This window comes from Canis lupus, chromosome 21 (assembly GCF_003254725.2).
Source record: "Canis lupus dingo isolate Sandy chromosome 21, ASM325472v2, whole genome shotgun sequence".
NCBI classification, from domain to species: Eukaryota; Metazoa; Chordata; class Mammalia; order Carnivora; family Canidae; genus Canis; species Canis lupus.
In genome coordinates this window covers 44,806,992-44,828,690 of record NC_064263.1, presented here as the reverse complement: position 1 = coordinate 44,828,690, position 21,699 = coordinate 44,806,992, and the positions used below count along the sequence as shown (strand labels likewise).

The window sequence follows — 21,699 nt, the reverse complement described above, 5'->3', positions numbered from 1 at the left end:
ATTAATTTTCTATTCTCCATATGGTGAGAGTGAGTTTTCTTGACATAGTATTCTATACCCACAGTGCTTTGAAACAGCAGTGGCCACAGTCAGTGCGATCAAGTATCAGGAAAACAGCTCCCCAGTTACACTCCTTGCCCATGTGCCTGCATGTGGTTAAATGCAGGATGTGAGCCTGTACGTGGAAGAGATGAGGTCATTGTGGAAAAATTCGATCAGGTTTACTTTTAAGCTCAGGGGGCAACGTTCTGCTGATGCTATGAAATTATGTAGATGAAAAATGTGTGTGTGCATTTGTGCGTGTGTGTTCTCCTCCTCCTTCCAATGCAGATTTTGTTTTAATTGTTTTCCATGCTTTCGGAATTTCAATTCGACCTGTTTTATTTTTAGTCTTATGCTTCTAATGCAACCATTATTGACACTACCAAACAATAGCTCACAGTTTTAATCTTTGAAAAGCTAGAACTGCTGAGCAGTGTTAAAGGAGGGTCCTATCTCAGCAGATTCACAGAAACTTTTAGCCTCTGAAACTTTAAATTTCTAGATTGTATGTTTTTTTTCTTAAGATTTTATTTATTTATTCATGAGAGACAGAGAGAGAGAGAGAGAGAGAGGCAGAGACACAGGCAGAGGGAGAAGCAGGCTCCATGCAGGGAGCCCGACGTGGGACTTGATCCCGGGACTCCAGGATCATGCCCTGAACTGAAGGCAGGTGCTCAACCACTGAGCCACCCGGGCGTCCCAAATTTCTAGGTTTAATGCTGCCACCTTGCCTTTCCCCTCTCCCCCTCGCTGCTCCGGAATGTGGGGATCCTCAGCAAAGTACTGAATAAGGCTAGAAATGCCCTCCCACATCTCCTGGCTCATCATAAGCAAACTCCAATATGAAAAGAACAGTAGAATTTGGGAAAATGACCTCCTCTTGCTCATATAAAGAAGGTTGGCAATAGTGGTCGATAACAAGTAAGGAGCCAAACATAATAATAGCAGATTACATTTTATTCTCTTGTTATCTGAGAGAAATTCTAAAATAATTCTGATTCCTTTGTTTCTTCATACATAAAAAGAAAACCTGAGTGCTTGCCCCAAAGGTTAATTCCATGCTTTGAACCTGGTTATATTCCATTTGGCTAGGACCTGTACACTTGTCCAAATAATAATTGTTAAGTATGCAAATATGCTTCTAATTTCATCAAACAGATAATTCAACAAACTGTATAGCGTTTTAAGTAGTTTCCCCAAATAACCTCAGCCCACCTTCTTAGACAGTGGCTATCTTGGCTCCTACCAAAAGAATTATATAAGAGGAACAGTGGCAATTCTATGGTTTACTGAGGACAACCAAATGAGAATGATTTAAATTTTGACTTTGTGATAATACAAGAGGAAAGAGATACAATAATTATGTGTGGGTAGCAGGAATGGTCAAATTAATATCCTGAAATCCACTTAAAATCATTGCAATAGCCTCATATATAGGCACACTGGGCACTGAGATATGTGTAGCCATTATATTTTATAAAGCATTTTAACTGGTGTACCTTTGATTTAGGAAGTAGATGACACACACCTGAAATAAAAATGGTAAACAGCTACACGTAGGAAAACTTTTCAAGGTTTTATCACACAAAAACCATATCAACAACAACTAAATGCTTTAAATTCTAAATTCAGCCACATGGTAAAATGTTGCCTTTCTTTTATTTAACCTATGACTGCTTAAAATTAATTTTTTTTCAAATCCCTTTGTAAGCTTGATCTCAAAACCTATGTAATACCACATATACCTTATTTCTCCCCAATATAGAGTAAATTCCTTGAGGAGATTGTGTCTACCTTTACACCACGACCTTTCTTACCAACAACACGTATGCACATAAATATTCATAGAAAATCACATCATCTCTCATTCCTAACATATATTCACCAATCATCTATCAAATTATAAAATAACATATATATGAGTAAAGACTCAGTTATCACAAAATGTTTGTAGTTTATAATATTCTGTATTATTAAAAGTTGTTAAAATGATGATCTTGCTACACACCATCATCATTTTCATCTCCTTTTCTGAGTTACCCCCTAGCCGATAAAAAAGCACATTTTTGGCAAACTGATAGCATTTATTCTTCATTGCTTCTACGCACTGGAACGCTCTGATTCCCTCCTGCAGTTCTACAGAAACTATTTTTATCGTGATTGTTAGAGACTGTTTTGGTCAATGGCTAATTAGGGCTTCTGAGAAGAAACAATGGTTTTTACATTCCCATTTCACTCACCAACTATTTTATTGGACAAAGGGGGCAGTTATTGAGAAAAAGATGCAAAGAAAACACTTCCTTAGCGATTTCATCTTTACAGCTCCTTCAGTAATTGAAAGACACAACCCTTACTTACTATAGTAATACCTCATTTCAGGTCAAAATATCTCTTGAGAACTTATTCCATGAAAGGGCCTACAATTATTCTTTTTCTTAATTATCCATGATTATTAATTATTATTAATTATTCATAAAACCACTAGTTATCATTCATCCGATCCTTATTTTATTGGAACCATGGTAAACACTAAAAGCAGGTCTTGAAAGATACTCCTCAAATGGAATGAAACAAAAAAACAAAAAAACAAAAATTAAAAAAAAAAAAACCAATGGAATGAAGCACTTGGATATTAATGTGCTCATTTTGTCATCATTTTTACCTTTATAAAATGCCCTAAACTCAAATAATAACATACCATGTGACTGTATGATAACATTTTCAATTAGCTTAAATGACCAACCTCCAGAACTCTCTTACTAATTTAGACTTCCATGGTCTATTACTTCACCAATCTCTTGTCAGCACTTCAAATGTCCTCAGATCCTTTTTATTTCCCTGAACCACCCCAAAATTCTCCAGTTCTCTGTCTTTCCCGTTACTTAAACATCATTAAAAATTTTTAACATCAAAGACTTTTGGGTTAAAAACCAGCCAAGGGAGAAATTTCAAACTTGGTGAGAATAAAAGTCTTCATGATTTCAAATCAAGAATTGCTGAAACCCACTGACAACAAAATTCTGAATCTACAAGTAGGCATCTACATTGGACCATTCATTCATTCATTCGTTCATCCAAAAACATATCTACTGAGCACCTATATATCAGATTTTATGGAAGACTGATATACAAATAAAACATTAATCATGTTCTCGAAGATCTTAGAGTCCTGTAAAGGGATAAAAGGAAGCTAACAATTAAGTATAACAATATGGTACAGGTGCTCTGATGGATAGAGAAACCATAAATATGGAGGCCGAACTACCTACACAGTATGATCATTAAAAACCTCTACTCTTGGGATCCCTGGGTGGCGCAGCGGTTTGGCGCCTGCCTTTGGCCCAGGGCGTGATCCTGGAGACCCGGGATTGAGTCCCACATCGGGCTCCCGGTGCATGGAGCCTGCTTCTCCCTCTGCCTCTCTCTCTCTCTCTGTGACTATCATAAATAAATAAAAATTTAAAAATAAGTTAATAAAAAATAAAAAAAAAATAAAAACCTCTACTCTTCCAAGATCCCTCTTCCTTTAGGAAATCATCCCTCTCTCATTTTATTCACTCAGAACATGTCAATCAAGGTGAGGCCATAACCTGGCTGGAGAGTTGGCTGTTAATCATACGAATCAGATCCCTCTTGCTAAAATTTGAAACTTGAGAGAAATGATAAATGGATTTAATAGCTTCATGTTAATGAGCACCCATATGTACCAGGTATTACTCAGTGCTTACATAGATTAAATTTAGGCTCTATAACAACTTATTATTAGCTACATGTTACAAATGAGGAAATTAAGGCAAAGAGAAATTAAGCAATTTTCCCAAGCTAATTAACAGTGGAGTCATGATTTAAACCCAGGAAGTGTAGCTGTTGGGTCCACATGATAAACCATGCTGCTTAGCTGAGCTCTCAAAAAGTGTTAAAAATTATTCATTCTGGCAGTGGTACTCTGAAGTGGCTGCCCAAGTATCTATATTTTATAGCCTTAGGATTTGGTATAATTCCTAGGTCCTCCAAAGCTATTGGTTTTTATTTCTTTAATATCAGAGAATAAAGTTCAGGCATTGGGCATTAGAAAAAATATGAGATATCTGGAATTGATGTTGAGGCTAATACTGGAACAAAACCAGAATGGAAAACGAGCACTCTCTTTTTGGAGAATAAACTGTTTTTGTGGGCTTTTAAGTTTACCCTATTTTGGCATCCTTTTTATGAAAAAGAATATAGGATTATGAATATAAAAATAGATATGGAATTAGTTACTTATTTAGGAAATAAAAGAAGGCACAATAAATAAATAACTTTTAAAAGATAATATACACTAGAACTATCAAAAGCACACAAAAAAGACATAATATTTTAATTGATTAACTGCCTGACATAACTCTAAGTTACTTTTCTTCTTTTTTTTTTTAAGATTTTTTATTTATTCTTAGAGATGCAGAGAGAGGCAGAGACACAGGCAGAGGGAGAAGCAGGCTCCATGCAGGGAGCCTGACGTGGGACTCGATCCAGGGTCTCCAGGATCAGGCCCTGGGCTGCAGGCGGCGCTAAACCGTTGTGCCACCGGGGCTGCCCTATTTTACTTTTCCTTATAGATTTTAGCCCTATACTTTCAGGTTACCTCTTCACAAACAATAACTTAGAAATATTTTCATAGGGAGAATATAGAGATAACCGAATCTTTTAGCATGATTAAGCAAAACAAGTCTTTTTAATACTTTAGAATAATCTCTTTCAATCTCATAACTCATTATTGATAAATACCATTAATTTTGAAATCTACAAAAAGTCTATTGTCCTAGTGAGAGAAATCGATCAAGTTTCTTTTACACGTGAGCCTTTGGACGCAGAAGACTGTTTCACAGAATAGATGTGGTATAAAGAACTCAAATATGATTTGCGTTTGGCATTGGGTCCTGTCCTTTGCTTAATTCCTGTCCCCTAACCAGTTTGTTTCCAAATGGGAAAGAGCTGACTTCTTATCTTGGGGGGAGGGGACAGAGACCTTACGTGGGGGAGTGTAGGCTGGGACTCCCTCTCAGGAAGTAGGGAAGGTACCTGGTGGATTCCCATACCTCGGTGTTCTCCTGGACCAGGCTAAGAGGAGTATCAACCAACCTGGACATTCTTGGAACCATGGCTCTGTCCTTAAAGTCTCAGCTAGCCATAGTCAGAGCTGATGATCTCCACCAGGTATCAAAACATTGCGGCCTGGATTAGGTTGGACTTCGATCCATCTCCCAGCATGACTCGTAGCCAATACAGGAATTCTTGGCTGACTGGCGACATGGTCTCAACATACATTTAAAATCTTGCGTGCCACTGAGTGTATTATGGCAGGGTTTTTCTCTACTTATGCAGTAGACTTTGACGGTGTTAGTTTGAAGAAAGCAGGATGTAATTTTAGATTTGGCAGATTTAATGAAATTGAACTGCACTAACTAGAATTCAGTGTGCTAGCATGGACAGCTACAGATGATCTGTTAATAGCCTGCTAGATTTGCTAACACAAACGTAGATGCAATACTGGCACACGCTAAGTGGCACTAAAAGGCCAGAATCACTTGGAAAATATAGAGAAAGGAATTCAGGACTTGGAAAAGAAATGTTGCATGCAATTTATAATGTGCACCTCACCTAAGCATACTTCTTACAGTGTCACTCGGTGGGGCCCAAAGAGGCTCTACATTTTACTAAGATAGGAAGAACAGGTTGGTGAGGAAAGTTCCAGAAGCTCCTAATGTGACTTTTTGCTCCAGAAAGAGGACGCTGGTAACAAGAGTTTTGTCTTGTTACTGTGAATGGGGACTCTCGAGGTGGCAGGAATACATACATAGCGACACTTAACTTTCACAGGCAAGGTGGATGTGGTTGCCAGAAGGCAAAGTAGGCTAATCAGATCTCAGGATAACCAGTCCGTCAGGAGACCTGACTATGGTGTATTAATCATGGGGCTTTTAGCTGTAAATTGCCTAAGTTCTTGATTTGTATGACAGAAACACCACCAGCAACAAAATGAGAGAATATTTCTGATGACCCAGTTCTTAGACTAGAGCCGATCTGTAGACACCCAGGACCCACTGAATACAAGGAGTAATGATCTCAAGCCTTTCCTATAAAGCTTTCTCCTAATCTTTAAAGGGACCTGATAGTTTGCTATCCATTAGGGAAAGGGAAGTACCTTATGGAGTTACACTATGTTACACTATGACTATTGTGCCTTTATACATATAGAAGTTATTTTTATATTTTTCCCTGAATGTGCAATTGGCAAGGGTAATCTCAGCAACTGTCATAATTTTTATTCCCTAACATTTAGGATAAAATACCACAACTTGGAAAGGCAGAGATTCGTGCTACTATCAATGACCTGAACATTGCAAGGAAAGTGATTCCCATCACATCTCCACTCAACTCAAGCCAATACAAAAGATGGATGCGACGTGGGCAACAGCAGGGAAATTATCATGAAGTAATAGTTTTAATCAGAGTTGCCGTCCCAGAAGTGGTGTTTCCGCTGAAGCATACGTATTAGAAAATATCCTAGGGGCACCTGGGTGGCTCAGTCGGTTTACGTGTCTGACTCTTGATTTAGGCTCTGGTCATGATTTCAGGGTCATGAGATTGAGCCCCATGTCAGGCTTCATGCTGAGTGTGGAGTCTGCTAGAGAACCTCTCTCTCCCTCTGCCTCTGCTCCTCACTCCCTCTCTCTCCCTCTCTCTCAAAATAAATAAATAAAACCCTACAAAAGGATAAAAGAAAATATCCTAGTACTTAACATGCATCTGTTGGTCTGGAAAATGCAATTTTCTTAATCCTGATAAATAGAGAATTCCAGAAGCGGTTTGCATACAATTGACAAAAATAACAGAGGTGTCTTACTATCCTGTACATCAGCTCAGGCTCTGTGACATAACCTATAGGAACATGTCAACACCACATGACACATTCTTCTGTTAGATCATGGTATTTTGCAGACTTGATATTACAGAGCAGGAAAAGTAGGCAAACCAGTTGGCTTCATAACATCCATGGACTCCAGAGGGCAGGAGATACATCATGTGACAACCCAACTCAATGAAGTTTCTAGGTCCAGTAGGAGGGGCCATGTAGGAACATTGCCTTCTTTGTCGAAGATATCATGCAAATGTTCCTCAATTGTCTGATGGAGACTGAATCTCCATCTTGGGACACGAAGGACCATGGAACTTGAGATGTTCATTATGAACTTAGTGCCAGATGATCAACTTGGCCACATTTTTAGTTGTGCCCAGCAATATTCCATCACCTACAGAAATTCTGTCGCATTGGCACTAGTTCAATTAGATTGAGATTCAGGTAAATTCCATAAGTACATCACTCACTTTCTATTATGTCTACTTTTTGCTTTCCTTAGCTCACACATATAGCAACCCAGATCAAGGCCCATATCAAGTGTCTTATGACTAGTTGACTATGAATAGGGAAAAAAACCTCAGCAAGATATTTCATTGTTTCTGACTAAAAGATGAAAGATTTTCCCCATGGTCCAGAACTTAGAGAAATGGTGACAGGGGAATTAATTTTATACTGGGAAATAATTTATTTTATATATTTAAAACTTGAAGATATTTGTATTTTTTTAAATCCTGAGGAACTGGACTTTCTTACTAACTTTTCTTGTTTTCCTTTTCCTCTCAGTCCCAGGCAGCAAAATAACCCATAAAAAATCATTTATTTCCACATGATGACACCTGTATTCCTTCCATTTATCATGACTCCCTTGGTTGGCTTATATAGTCCTAGCATTACATTTGCATTGAAAAACCATGAATTTATTAAGGAAAACACAATCATTTTAGCTGTGTAGCCACATATAGATGACTCGAGATTATTCACAGCTGAGATTTTCTTTTCAAGAAAAACCTTTTATTTACTTCTACCATACTTTCTTGTTCTCTCAGAGGTATCAGGAGTAAACACACATTTCTGGATTTCTCTGAAATCTATCTTGATAAGATGTTTTCTAAACAAAATGTGCTATTGATTTTTGAGGGTAAAAACTCTAATCTCTATGTTTTATTTAATTCCTGGATGGTAAAACATCCTGAGGTAGTGTTATCTTGCAGCCCAGAGAACTAGATATTCTTGATGGGCAAATGTGCTATGGACATTCTATCTGACTAGGATGTTCTTTCCCCCAAACAAGGACTGAATTCTACATTTAGATGGTGAATGTTCAGTTCCTTCCTTGGAGCATAATGTAGCATTCTACTAGGTAACAGAACTTCTTTTTTTGTCTTTTCCCTTCATGTGCTTCAAAACTGATCTAACCACCCAGGGCTCTTTGAAGTCAAAGGAAGCTCTGAACCCAGGGAAACTCTGATGTCTGGGGCAGGGACTCTCAAGATAAATGAGACAAACAGAAAGGAATGTTAGGAGAAAAAGAGAGGTTGAACCCTTTGAATGTCGTGCACCGTGTTCATGCCCCAGTGGTTGAATCTTGTACACAAATCAGCAAGTCATGACTGGTGGAAAAAGAACACAGTAAATAGACAATAACAAGCGGTTCATGCAGCTGAATTCTATCTGGACCAGGAAGTGAAAGTTCATACATCAGTGTAGCGATTATGCTGTCTTGATTGGAGATGCCAACTTTGAGTCAGGTAACCAAGGGTCAAAAAGAATAAAATCTGACCTTGGACTTATCGCTTATTTTGGTTTTCTCACCCCAATAGGATACTGGAAAGATTAGTTTGGGTTAGATTTTTACCTTTCAAGGTCCTGAGCTCCAAGAATATTTTGTAGTTAGAGTGAATTAATCATATTATGGTACATATAAACTAATCAAAATCAGATTGTATTGTAAACTGCTGCACACTAGTCTCAAATGTGTCTAGCTATTGCCTAATTCTGTGAAATTTCTATATTGTTTCCATGCAAAGTGAGAAAATACAAAGGCTAGGATTAACTACTGATAGTCAACAAACTCAAAGGGGCAATTTCTACTGAGCTATTGAAGCCTAGAATAAAGAATCAAAGGATATCATTTATTTTCATTCAGAGTATTTTATCAAGCCACAATAGGATATGATTCATGGATTTATAACTAAAATTTTAAATATGTAAACCGTCTAACATAGTTATTAAGTATACTTGCAAATATTAGGAGTGTGTAAGGCACTCTTAACATGGACATACCTCACATATACCGGGCATAACTTCCTTGTTCAAATGTGTTTACACAGGTGTAAAATCCCCAAATTAAAGATCAATCAGGAAAAGTAACAATATTGCTGTGAGAATGAGCATGTGAGATTTAAGTGTCAGGAGAAAATTACAAAGGGCTTCCTGTGACATGACTTTAGGTGGGATCCAGTTTGTGGTGGTTGTTTTTTTTTTTTTTTTTTTTTAAGTAAGTCTGTTTTAGCATCTCCCTAACAGTTTCACTAATTCATCAAAGGTATTGACCAACTTATCTGTCTTTATCACTATTGTTCCTAGATTTTAAAATGCCAAGGTGGAAAATAATTACACACACACACACACACACACACACACAAGCAGGCAATACTGTAGTCTACAGGCTATTTATATCAATTTGAAAGCCTCCTTTTATTCTATGGATAATATTCAATGTAAACCTAACTGCCTGAGTTTTAGCAAATTTATTCTTGTTTAAAGTTAGATTTAATAAAAGCAAAATGCTATATAATTTCATATAATGTCTATTTCTATTTTAGACAAAAGATGGATTGAAAACAAAATTATACTGGACTTACAAAAATGCTCATGTCAAACTTGGATGGGTTGACAAAATTATATTTATGACCCATAATCGCTATGATGTATTAGCCATTTGGCTTCACATCTATTGAAAAATCTCTCATAAAATGCAAAAAAAAAAAAAAACTAGCCTTCTTTGCATTTTTTTCATATAGTAAGACACATGCTATTTTGATTTAAGCTGCATATTGTTGGAAGTAAGTTGTGAAATATATAATTCTGCCAAGGACACAGAAGGTAATTCAGTCAAGAGTAACTGTGTCAACTTCTAACTCAGATTAAATTTGATTTTTTGAGCACTGAAAGTGAGTCATAAAGGGTATTTTTAAATCTATGTTTATTCAATTACCACAGTTGAGGTTTTATACTAAAATATATTTATCGTAATCAGAAAAAATTTAGACTTTATATTTAATTAAAAAATACTTCCTTGGGGTCAAGGAACTATTTTGAGTTTAATAAATCCTTGCTGCAGTTTTACTCACTTCGAAAGGAAAACGTAATCTGTTTCTTTTTATATTTTATAGTTTTATTATAAAAATGATATAATTTGAAATGAATGTTTCAGAGGGAAAACAGCTATCAAAATCCTGATCCATAGCTATTCTCAACATCACATATTATCCTGGAGATTTAGGCAGAGCTTTGGAAACATCCCAATCCCCAGGTTGCACCGCATTGGGAATTTTTTTTTTTTAATTTTTATCTATTTATTTGACACAGAGAGAGGAAGAGGACAAGCAGGGGGAGTGGCAGGCAGAGGGGAAAGGGAGAAGCAGGCCCCCCACAAAGCAGGGAACCCCACGCAGGACTCGATCCCAGGTCCCTGGGATCACGACCTGAGTCGAAGGCAGATGTTCAACCGACTGAGCCACCCAGGCACCACCCCCTCATAGGGATTGATTCAGGATGTTCCGGCACGGGAGCCAGGCTGAGTAAATTTTAAAGATACACAATGATTCCAATGTGCAGCAACATTTGGGAGCCACTGAAATAATTAATACTTTCAGAGAGCTCCTTTTAAGAGGAAAAGAAAATGGAGGGGCTTTGTATACAGCATATAATACTTTACAGGGTGATGTGAAATATAACCCCCAAAGGAAGTACAGTGCTGTAAAAAAAATACATTATTTTAAGAAGCTTGATTTTTGTTTGAATTTTAGTTGAACAATCATTTAAAAAAATACATAAGTAATCAGTGTCACTCTATTTTTTTGCCAGCATTATAGCCAATCTAACAATTCTTGAAATCTTCACCTTATTCATTTCAATTTTCATTTTTCTTTCACTTAAAGCTATCTTTAACATTATTTTATCCTTAGTTGTTTCTTAATTTTTCCTTCTCTTTTAAAAATTAAGAAAAGTGTCACCTATCTTGTTTCCTTCAAAAATGATCAAACACCAGGCTTTCATTATGTGCTTATAATCATCACAAAGGAACACATGGGGGCACCTGGGTGTCTCAGTCGGTTATGTGTCTGACTCTTGATTCAGGCTCAGGTCATGATCTCAGGGCCGTGGGGTCGAGCCCCCTGGGGGTCTCTGTGCTCAGTGTAGAGTCTGCTTGAGATTCTCTCTCTCCCTCCCTCTCTATCCCTCCCACACTCCCGGTTCCAAGTGCATGTGCAGGGTGTGGGCTCGCTCTCAGTATCTCTCTCTTTCTTTCAAATTAATTAATTAATTTTTTTAAAAAAAGGAAGGAAAAAAGAAGTGCAGAAAAGAAATCTGAGCAGTCAGAAAAAAAAATGTCCAAAGTGACTTAGTTCAATGCTACTCCTTATTTAAAAAAACAAATATGTACACACTCTAGATATGTTGTTCTAATAACCTGCCACAATAATCTATTTAGAAACAAAGACTGATCTCGTAAATCTTTCTTGGCCAGATCTTTTTCGTCACCTTGATGACATGAATTATTTCTGGGCTAAATTTGTAATCGATACATCAGATTCAACCGGCTTATACACAGTACTTGTTTTGTTATTAACACCAACAATTTCCATAACCTTCTAGTTAATTAGACTTACCAAAAGGATTATGTAATTTATGTAATTAGAGTGCAAATAACATGCTGCCTAATTAAAATGTACCCTCTGTGTTTCCTTAATAGACACATTAATATATCCATTGACAACAAAATACTAAAATTAAACTCTGTTCATAAGCAACTAGAAATGTAATCCACCTCCTGAATGATTCTGCCTGGGGACCTCTTACCTTTGGAGGCTTATTAGCATCCATGCCCTCTTTGAATTTCTCCTGCACAGTTTCTGCAAGTTGACAGAGCAAGGCACCATTATCCAATTTCTCCATAAAAGTTTCTGCTGTAATCTCCTTCCCTGCAATGACATAAAGAAGCGTTATAAAAGCACAATCATTCCCTGTTGCACATGTGACATGCCTGCCAACGTAGTTGACACGGTTTTTATCACCAAAATTTCTATTCCAGCTGAGTTACATATCTCTGGGATGGGAACTCAAGGACAGAACGGTTCTTTGGAATTTTAGATTTTCCTTTGGTGGCAGGAATCTCAGGGTTTTATATTTTCATAACACAATTTCAACCGCGTAGAAAGTTTTATTTCGTGTTAAAAGCAGCAAAATGATATCCTACGGGAGAGTCCCACCGCTTGGCAATAGGAATAAAAACCAGCCAGTCAATGAAACCCACACAGTTTTACCAGTGGTCACACTACCCGACCTCTGAGGTTCATTCAAGGCTCATCCTCAACAGGCCCTGTGCTCACCCTGGCCTGCAGGGCAGAGGCAGAAGCAGAACAGGCATCCTGTGGTCTGCTCACATCTTGGATTACAAGAACCCCGGAGCTCTTGTTTCTTTAATTTTAAGTAGAGTCGTGGTGCATCAAAAATCAACCACCACTGGCAACTGCAGTAGTGTGGCCAATGCAGAAGCCACGTTTCTAAGTTCTACCGAGCTTGTTTTCCTGATTAAGATGAGGCCGGCAAAACCCACACGAGTGATAGACTCTGAAAGAACCCCCCCCACCACCATTCCTCTTCCTGCCCTCACCTTTGAACAGTGGGTCCTCAGGCCCAGTCTCTGTTCTTCTCTCCCCTCAAACCCTCTCAGCTTCTACTACTGCTCTTAGGCACATGACTTGCGGTTGTCTGTCCCTGTCATTTTAACCAGTGACAAGGCTGTTTTCTTTCCTACCATCTTCCACAACGTATTTTTGCTTCTTCTTTTTCCTTTTATTTTATAGGGTTTCATTGCGATATAACTCCCACACCTTACAATTCACCCATTTAAAGTGTGTCATTCAGGGGCTTTTAGTGCATTCAGAGTTGTGTGACCATCACCACCACCAATTTCAGAACATCTTATCGCCCCCCAAAGGAGCCCTATCTCCTATATCACTCCTGACTCCTTCTTTCCTTCAGCTTTATAAACCCACTACTATTTTTTCTTGTATACTCCCAAATTCATCTTTCCCAAAGCTCTCTCCTTTTCCTGGTGCTCTAATTCTCTAAGTTTCAGCATATTTTATTTTCCTGCCTTAATTTCCTAGAACTTATTAGTCACAAGTCCTTGTAGACTCATGCGTCCTTCTGTTTCTGGTACCATAATCTCAATAAAAATGTTCGTGATTTGATACCTAAACCTCAAGCAACGAAAGCAATGGCTATTCCTTGTACCCTCAATTTCTCTCTCCAATATGTATCACACTCATTGCTAAAATTACTGTGGCTAAACACCGCCCTCACTGGGGCATTACACTACTTCACTGCATAGTCCCTAATCTTCCCTTCCACCAAAAATATGAAATCTATCCACTTGAACATATCCAAAGGCTGACCCCTATGCCTCTAATCCACTTCTCTAATCAACCATCCTTATACCCTCTCTGATTCTTAGTTTGCACCCTGCCTTCACAGTTCCTCCAGCAAGGCCTTCCCATTCCTACTGCCATGCCTTTTTTCCTGGCCTGGCCCCTTCCTACGATGTCCTCCTCCCTTGTATCTGCCCCACCAAGTTCTATCTTGCCTTAATCAAAAAGCCAGAAAGATTTTCCCAGTGCATTCTGATCTCTTTTTCTATATGGTGGCACTCAAGGGCAACACTCATTTTGGCAACTTCTCAAACCTCCTCTATTTCTAATAATTATGTCTTGTGTAAAGTTCTTGTCTTCCTCAAACCTCTTGGGGCATATTGTGTGTGTGTGTGTGTGTGTGTGTGCGTGTGCACACACGCACATTCCTGCAGAGGTAAATATAATGTTATTACCATCGTAGGCACCTAGGAAATGTGTCCAGTGAGCATGTAAATTAACAAATGAAGAAACAAACTGCTGAAAAACTTTGAGAAAATGTTGGGTATTATTTTTGTAAAAAGTAGTTAAGTTGGAGCCAAGAAAAAAAAAAAAGGGAGCACCTTAAAGTTTTATAGTGAGACTCTCACAGGATTAGCTTTAATCTTAAGAAAAATGCATGCAAAAAGAAAAAAAGAAAAAAAGAAAAAAAAAGAAAAGAAAAATGCATGCAGCTCAATTCCATGAACACTTAAAAATATTACCCAACTGGAACACAGATAAACTACTGGCTTAAAGTTAAACTCACGATATGTAATATATTTGGATTGCAAGAAACATCTGTTTGAAATTTTTTTTTTAACGTTTTGGGGGAAGGGCAGGTAAAGGAGGAAGGAAAGGAAAAAAAAAGAAAGGAAAGAAGGAAAGAAAATCACCTTTTTAAAAATGTTCTTTTCTCCCTACTGGATACTTCACATTTTAGCCCCCAGTTAGGATAATGACTTCTGCAGGTGGCAAAACATCAGTAGCTCTAACTACTCACCACAGAAGTAGCCTGTACAAAACGACTATTATTTCAAAATCGTATGCAGCTCAACTTCATTCAGGAATGAAAGTAAAATATTCTCAAGATACGAAAAGCCAGCACAACAAAATTTGTATTATGCATTCACCATACTGGCCTGCATTTGCTAATAAGACAGTTATTTTGGAAATAGATATTTTGGAAAAATAAATATTAGAAATATTTGAAAATTGCCAATTAAATTTCAAGGTAAAGAAAGTAAATTTTGCTCCAAATTGTCAAATGACTCCTTTATAAATTACTTATAAGATTCTCTACATTTGAGAGAGGTCTTTAGGTATTAGTATTTCATTATATCCAGGGCAATTTAAAGATTCTATTCATAATGTTAAGTGACAAGATGATTACAATTAATTTAAAAGAACTTGTAAAGTATAAAAAGAAAAATGCCTTTCATTAAAAGGTTATTAGCAATTTACCAAAAGGTATGATTGTTGCGTTTTATATGTTATACCTGAAAATTTTTAGTTATCCCGATTTTCATGAATACTTGAAGAAAGAATTTACATTAAACATCTGTATCTAATGAAAAATATATTAGGTGTCAGCTTTCAATTCTGTGTATTTTATAGCTCCAAAGGTGGATGTTTTTTTTTTGTTTTTTTTTTGCTAAAACAGACACTGGTACATACTTTACAGTTGAAACATACTACCTCAAATGAAGGAAAAATGCAAGATGGAGAAGTTATTTTTTTTAAATCTTCATATGTAATATATTTTCCACTCAAAGAATCATAAAATACACATTTTAAACATACATTATAATTGTAAGAAATCAATATAAGCTCTATTTGGAATGTTGTATTATCTCACTCTTATTACATTAATATTACAAACAATTTTTTTAAAAATCATACATAAAAGTCAGCTCAATTGAACCATGAGAAGTCCATTAGAACAAACTATATGAAGCAGTAATTACAATTTCTTGAGTAAACATTGTAAAAAGCTAACTATCTCTGTTAGGCAAAACCAGATCTTCTTTAATCAGAATTGTGTGGCTCTTTTGAGACATGAGATTATAAATACGAGATGCAGTAGGATTCTAGAACTATAGAATCCCTTCTTCCCCAGCTCTGTCCTTCCGTGTTATTGGTGTGTTTAGGAAAAGATAGGGCAATGCATAGATACAATTAAATCATCTTGGAGTACCGACTGATCCACACTGGAGCGAAAAGACTATTGACTTGAACGTTAATCTAAAATAGCCTAGTCTAACGATGTCTGGGTGGCTCAGTTGGGTAAGCTTCTGACTCTTGATCTCAGCTCAGGTCTTGATCTCAGGATTATGAGTTCAAGCCCCATGCTGGGCTCCATGCTGGGTGTGGAGCCTACTTAAAAAAAAAAAATTGCCTAGTCTAAAAGTAATACCTTTACTTCTTGAGTTCATAATTGTGGACTTTGATCTTCCTACCACCAATTGAGTCATGACTGACAGCCTGCCAATAGACAAAGATCAAGGAATTTGGTTAAAGATTGTGGTTAGTCATTTCCTCATAAAATGGCAGGGCACAATCATATGACGTAAAGATCTGCCTGAAATTTTCTTGTCAACTAACTAAATCAGAACACATGCTTATACACATCAGTGTATTCTTCCCAGAAATACGAGCTTGCCATAATTTCCATAATGATTAAGTATCAATCTGTAGTGTTTTAGACTGGAGCCACCTTAAAAAGAATCCTTTTTCTCTTCTACTTTGCTGAGAAAAAAAGTTTTCGTCCCAATAAATTAGCAGTACTAAACTCAGTTTCCTAAATACATGGCAACATCTAATAATGGTATTTAACATTTGAGACTTAACTATATGCCAGGCACATTACAACTATTCATCTGTTTAATCTCCTCATCAATAAAGTGCTTTTATTGTAGCCATTTTACAGATTATGAAAACTGAAGTTTTAGATTCAGTAATCTGCTAAAAATTACTCAGTGAATCTGGATCTTTAACCCATGATGTCTAGCATTAGAGTCTAGTGTTCTTAGCCACTATGCTTGGCTACTTAAACAAGTATTTTTGCTAACTACATAAAAGACTATTTTCTACAATAAAGCGTTCTCCCTAATTCTGTAGTTATTTTTCTCTGCAGAAACTCCATCAAAAGCCCTTCAGAAACAACAACAACAACAACAACCAAAAATCACTTGGGGCTGAAAACTGAAGAGAAGTCCATGGTGTAGACTGGAGAATGGCTGAGAGAGTCACTCAGGCATGTTCTGATGTGTGGCCTGGTTCACTGCGGAAGAAGACTAGGGTATATCATCTCTAAAGCTGATCCAGACGGGATCAAACTCTATTCCAAACTCAAGGGCACTTCTTTCCAGCAGATTTCTCTAATTGGAGAACTCAAACCAATCTGTTCATCTCTTTTCTTAACTCAGATTATTCAGTGCTTTGAAGGTTGGGAAATAGGATATGATTCATTATACCCAGAAGTCCTAGATCAGCACCTGCTCCCCACTGATTCAAAGCATCCATCCTGCATTTATATCAAGAAAAGATAAAGCTGCTTCTGTTTGAAAAGTTGGGTTAAAAAAAATGAGGCAGTATCTCTCTCAAAGCTGTCAACTTGTGAACATGAATCTGATTCTTTAAACTTTTGAACCAGCATAAGATACCACCTTTCTTAAAGAATTTTTTTGACTATATCAAGAATATGGGAACTCTGCATGATAAGGATCTGGTAATGCGCTTTAAGAAAAAAGAAAGAAAAGCTGAACTCATTAGACAGCAGTTGCATTTGACAACAGCAACTCCAATAAATAGGTGCTTAACTTTTTAATACTGAAATAGGTTAATTTTAGAAATAAGTGAAAATTCTAAAATATTATATATTGATCACATTAAGCATATAACAACTAGATTTTTCTTTCTGTGCATGTAAGAAAGTCAGACAAAGGGTAAATGATCATCATATCAATTGTTATGATGCATTTCTAAATTTAAGTGAAATCAATTAAACATAACATAATTTGTAATAGATTTTATGATTTACTCAAAGTCTCTGCATATAGCCAAATACATATATCTTTAAAACAATCTTTAAAAACAATGTCAGTTTCTTTGATACTTAATAACTAGAATATTTTCTCAAAAATATATTGCCATATGGTTCATATTAGTGTTATTAACTAAATACTGATTAAAGATAAAGGTAGACAATTATTTTCAAATGATTAAAGAAACACAGTGAAATATACCATTTGAGAGCATTTACATTAGTATTCTCATTTCAAATTTAAGCCAACAACAATCTTCAAGACTCCATGAGCAACCAGGAAATTCATAGAATGTGCCTCATCTATTTGAATGATGGGTGGAGACTATAATTTGGGACTGTTAATTTAATAATATGCTGTCTACTCAAAGTGACAACCAAATGATCACTCAAGATTTTTTTGTACAATGATTTGATGTTCAGACATGTCCTAAGGACACAGTTAAATAACCATGGCCAATAGCAAGTTCATGAACAAAAATAACAAAACATAAGACTGCAAATAAATATGAAATGTATATATTTAATGTGTAGCAGAGGACAGCGGCCAAAGAAATGTTCTATAGGGAAGAATAAAGGGATCCTTTCTGAAAGTTGGTAATAAATGCTCCATGGTGCCAGCTATTGGAAAACATACTTGGACTACAAAGACTATTTTCAATAAGATCAGTAGGTATTTCCAAGGATATGTGAGTAGTCAGTAAACATTACATGATGATCTTGCCATGAATCAAGTTGGTATGCTATCTCTTAAATAAATCCCAACTACCATAACTATTTATTCATCCTAATTAGTTAATTTATCACAAGATGGTTGGCATTTAATATTCTAATATATAAATTTTAATCTAAAAGTTTGCTACTGTTGATTTAATTCTATACCTAAGAATGTAGGGTGGTATTTATTATTGTTACTAAGTATATACTACCTGAAAATTATGTATTATACCTCCATACATGGCATGAATGTGAATATTAGTCTATGAACCAATGAAACGATTTTTTCTCTATCACACATTTTTTTTTCTATCACACATTTTTAACTACCAAAGAAGCCTAAATATATTGAATGTTCTTTAAGAATCTACATCTTACAAGTGACATTTTATATATAGGACCAGAAATACATGAATTTAGAAAACCACTAACAGGGGCACCTGGGTAGGTCAGTGGTTGAGCATCTGCCTTTGGCTCAGGTCATGATCCCAGGGTCCTGGGATCGAGTCCCACATTGGGCTCCCTGCATGGAACCTGCTTCTCCCTCGGCCAATGTCTCTGCCTCTGTCTTTGTATCTCTCATGAATAAATAAATAAAATCTTTAAAAAAACAACAACAACAACAAAAGAAAACCGTTAACAAAAGAAACAAGTAAGGTCACATCATAATGGCAACATCTAAATAAAAGTTTTAATTTAGTATGTAAATGTCTACCTCTCCAAAAAATGCAGATACTTTACACAGAGACAGTATCAACTTTGAAACTATTTTCAAAACATCTCTACCTTTCAAGTAGATGAAAAACAAGAATTAAAAGAGAACTACACAGTGTAAATTTGCAAATATTCAAGGTGATAAAACTGTCACTAATAAATAATTTTAAAATTTACTTTAATGGCTCATTTCCAAAATATGTAAAATCTAAATGTATCTATTATGTGTAATGCAAATATCTTCTAACACAGCCATACTTTTTTGAGTTTTTGAAGATGAAGGAAGACCACTTTTTTTTAATTATTAAAAAAACACAAGTGAAATGAACAATTTCAGAGCATTTACATTAGTATATTCATTTCAAAGTTAAGCCAACTTAGTTTTCTTAACTCCAAATGTTTTACCACTTTCAAATAATCTCAAGTTATTGGTCTACTTTCTAAGTTACCATGAGGATATTTACATGAAAGTCATTATCTATCTACTTCTATGAATTTAAGTCAACACAGGGTTGTTGACTTCCTTGACTATATCTTGAAGTTAAGATTCCTTTTCTGAGGAAATTTCACAAGCCATCAGTTGCATTTTTGTTACCAACTACTAGCATTATTTTTTTTTCTTTTTATTCTTTAAAAGAAAGATTATTCACTTATGTAAATTGTGTTCTCCCTGTTTATGCATATTGATGATCTCAAACTGGGACTCAAGAGATGGATTTCTTGGAAACCTAGACTTTTGGAACTGGAAAGGACATTAGAGATCATCCACTCCAAGCTCTTCATTTTATGGTTGAGGACACTGAGCCCAGAAAAGATAGCTGAGTGACTTTGGGCAAATTTCCTACTGAGTGGCAGAGCCAGAATCAGAAGCCAGGTCTCCTGACACCCATTTAGGAGCCAGGTCTCCTGACTTTGAGTCCAAGGATCTTTCCATTACACACACACTGACTCTCTATTCTTTGAGGATGTCTTGGGCTGCTTACCCTGATCAAACTGCTTTGTAAATGATTACATTCACCAAATAAAATACCTTTGATGACAAGTCATGGGGCCTTGGAGCATGCCTATACAATCAGGCTATACTCTAATGATGATCTTTCCCTGCCTAGAACATGTCAATGACTCCTCCTTGACCGTACAATAAATTATTAAGCTCCTTAACACAATCTTCAAAGCAGTATGTGACCCACCCCCAACAAGTTGCATGAAATTCTCCCCCTCTTGATCACTGCTATTGATGCCAGCCTTCATTCAGTTCTTCCTGTTTCAGTACATGCCATTCCCTCCACTCAGGCTCTTCTCCCGTGCTTTGTCTGGCTAGCTATTAGTTATTCTTTAGTTCTTAGTTAAACAGAAAACCTTTTAGGAGCACCTGGGGGGCTCAGTGGTTGAGCATCTGCCTTTGGCTCAGGTCGTGATCCTGGGGTCCTGGGATGGAGTCTCCCTCTGCCTGTGTCTCTGCCTGTCTCCGGGGGATTCTCATGAATAAATAAATAAAATCTTTTATTAAAAAAGACCTTTTAAAGAGGACCCCCCCATCCCAAGCCCTCTGATGTTTTATTCTAATCCCATGTCATTCTTTTTACATTCTTTTTTTAAAAGATTTTATTTATTTGAGAGAGAGAGAGAGCACAGAAGGAGAAGCAGACTCCCTGCTGAACAGGATCCTAACATGGAGACTTGATCCTAGGACCCTGAGATCATGACTTGAGCCAAAGGCGGATGCTTGACCAACTGAGCCACCCAGGCATCCCTCTTTTTACATTATTATTGTAACCTGTATCTTTTAGTGTTTACAACAAACCCAATTCATGAACTATTTATTCACTTACTTATTTAAAATGTTTCTTTTTCAATCCATTTCAAGCCCTAAAAGAACCGGCACTCTTATTTCTAATCACTCAGCAGACTGTGCCTAAAACACAGTTAATTACAATGCTAAGTATTTACTAGCTAGTTGATCATTATGTGCCAGATCTTGTTCTAAAGCTGGTGATCTCATTCAAATTTCCAACAATCCTATGAGGTTGGTACCAGTACTATAGTTATGTTACTGGTGACAAAGCTGAGGCACAGTGCATTAGGACACTTGCCTAGGATCACAGGGCTGGTAACTTGCGGAGGGGAGATTTGAATTCAAGCATTCTGATCCCAGAGTCTATTTTTTAGACTAATATATGCTGCAGCGCACTCAAATATTTGTTGAATACACAGACTTACCCACAAAATCAAAGTAATGCTATCATTGAACTATATACAAATGGCATAACAGCGACAAAACCTTCAGTATTTACAATATGCCCAGCACTAAGTAGTACACATATTGTAACCATGTAAGCCCACAACAGCCCTGTCAAGGGGACACTACTATTATTACCACTTTCCCAATGAGGAGACTGAGGCACACAGAGAGGTCAAGCAACTTGCCCAAGATCATATTGCTAATCAGTGGCAGATCTGGGGTTCAAACACAACGAGCAGTGGTTGTAACTTCCCTTCTATGCTGCTGTCCTTGCCACAGCCCATATCTGACGACAGCTCAACGTCAGTAACAAATTACTTATGTAACGATCACTAGTGAACCCTCGAAAGACAAAAAAATTCTA

At 36.7% G+C, this 21,699-nt stretch overlaps 1 protein-coding gene across 11 annotated transcripts in view; it reads right to left on the bottom strand.

Moving 5' to 3' along the window:
• GAS2 (growth arrest specific 2) overlaps positions 1-21,699 on the bottom strand; it is a 150,418-nt gene that overhangs the window by 95,885 nt on the left and 32,834 nt on the right. For all 11 annotated transcript variants that reach the window (XM_049099160.1, XM_049099167.1, XM_049099161.1 and 8 more), the window contains one exon: positions 12,026-12,147. In XM_049099160.1, the coding sequence (XP_048955117.1) occupies positions 12,026-12,147 (122 nt within the window). The remainder of the gene's footprint in view (positions 1-12,025; positions 12,148-21,699) is intronic.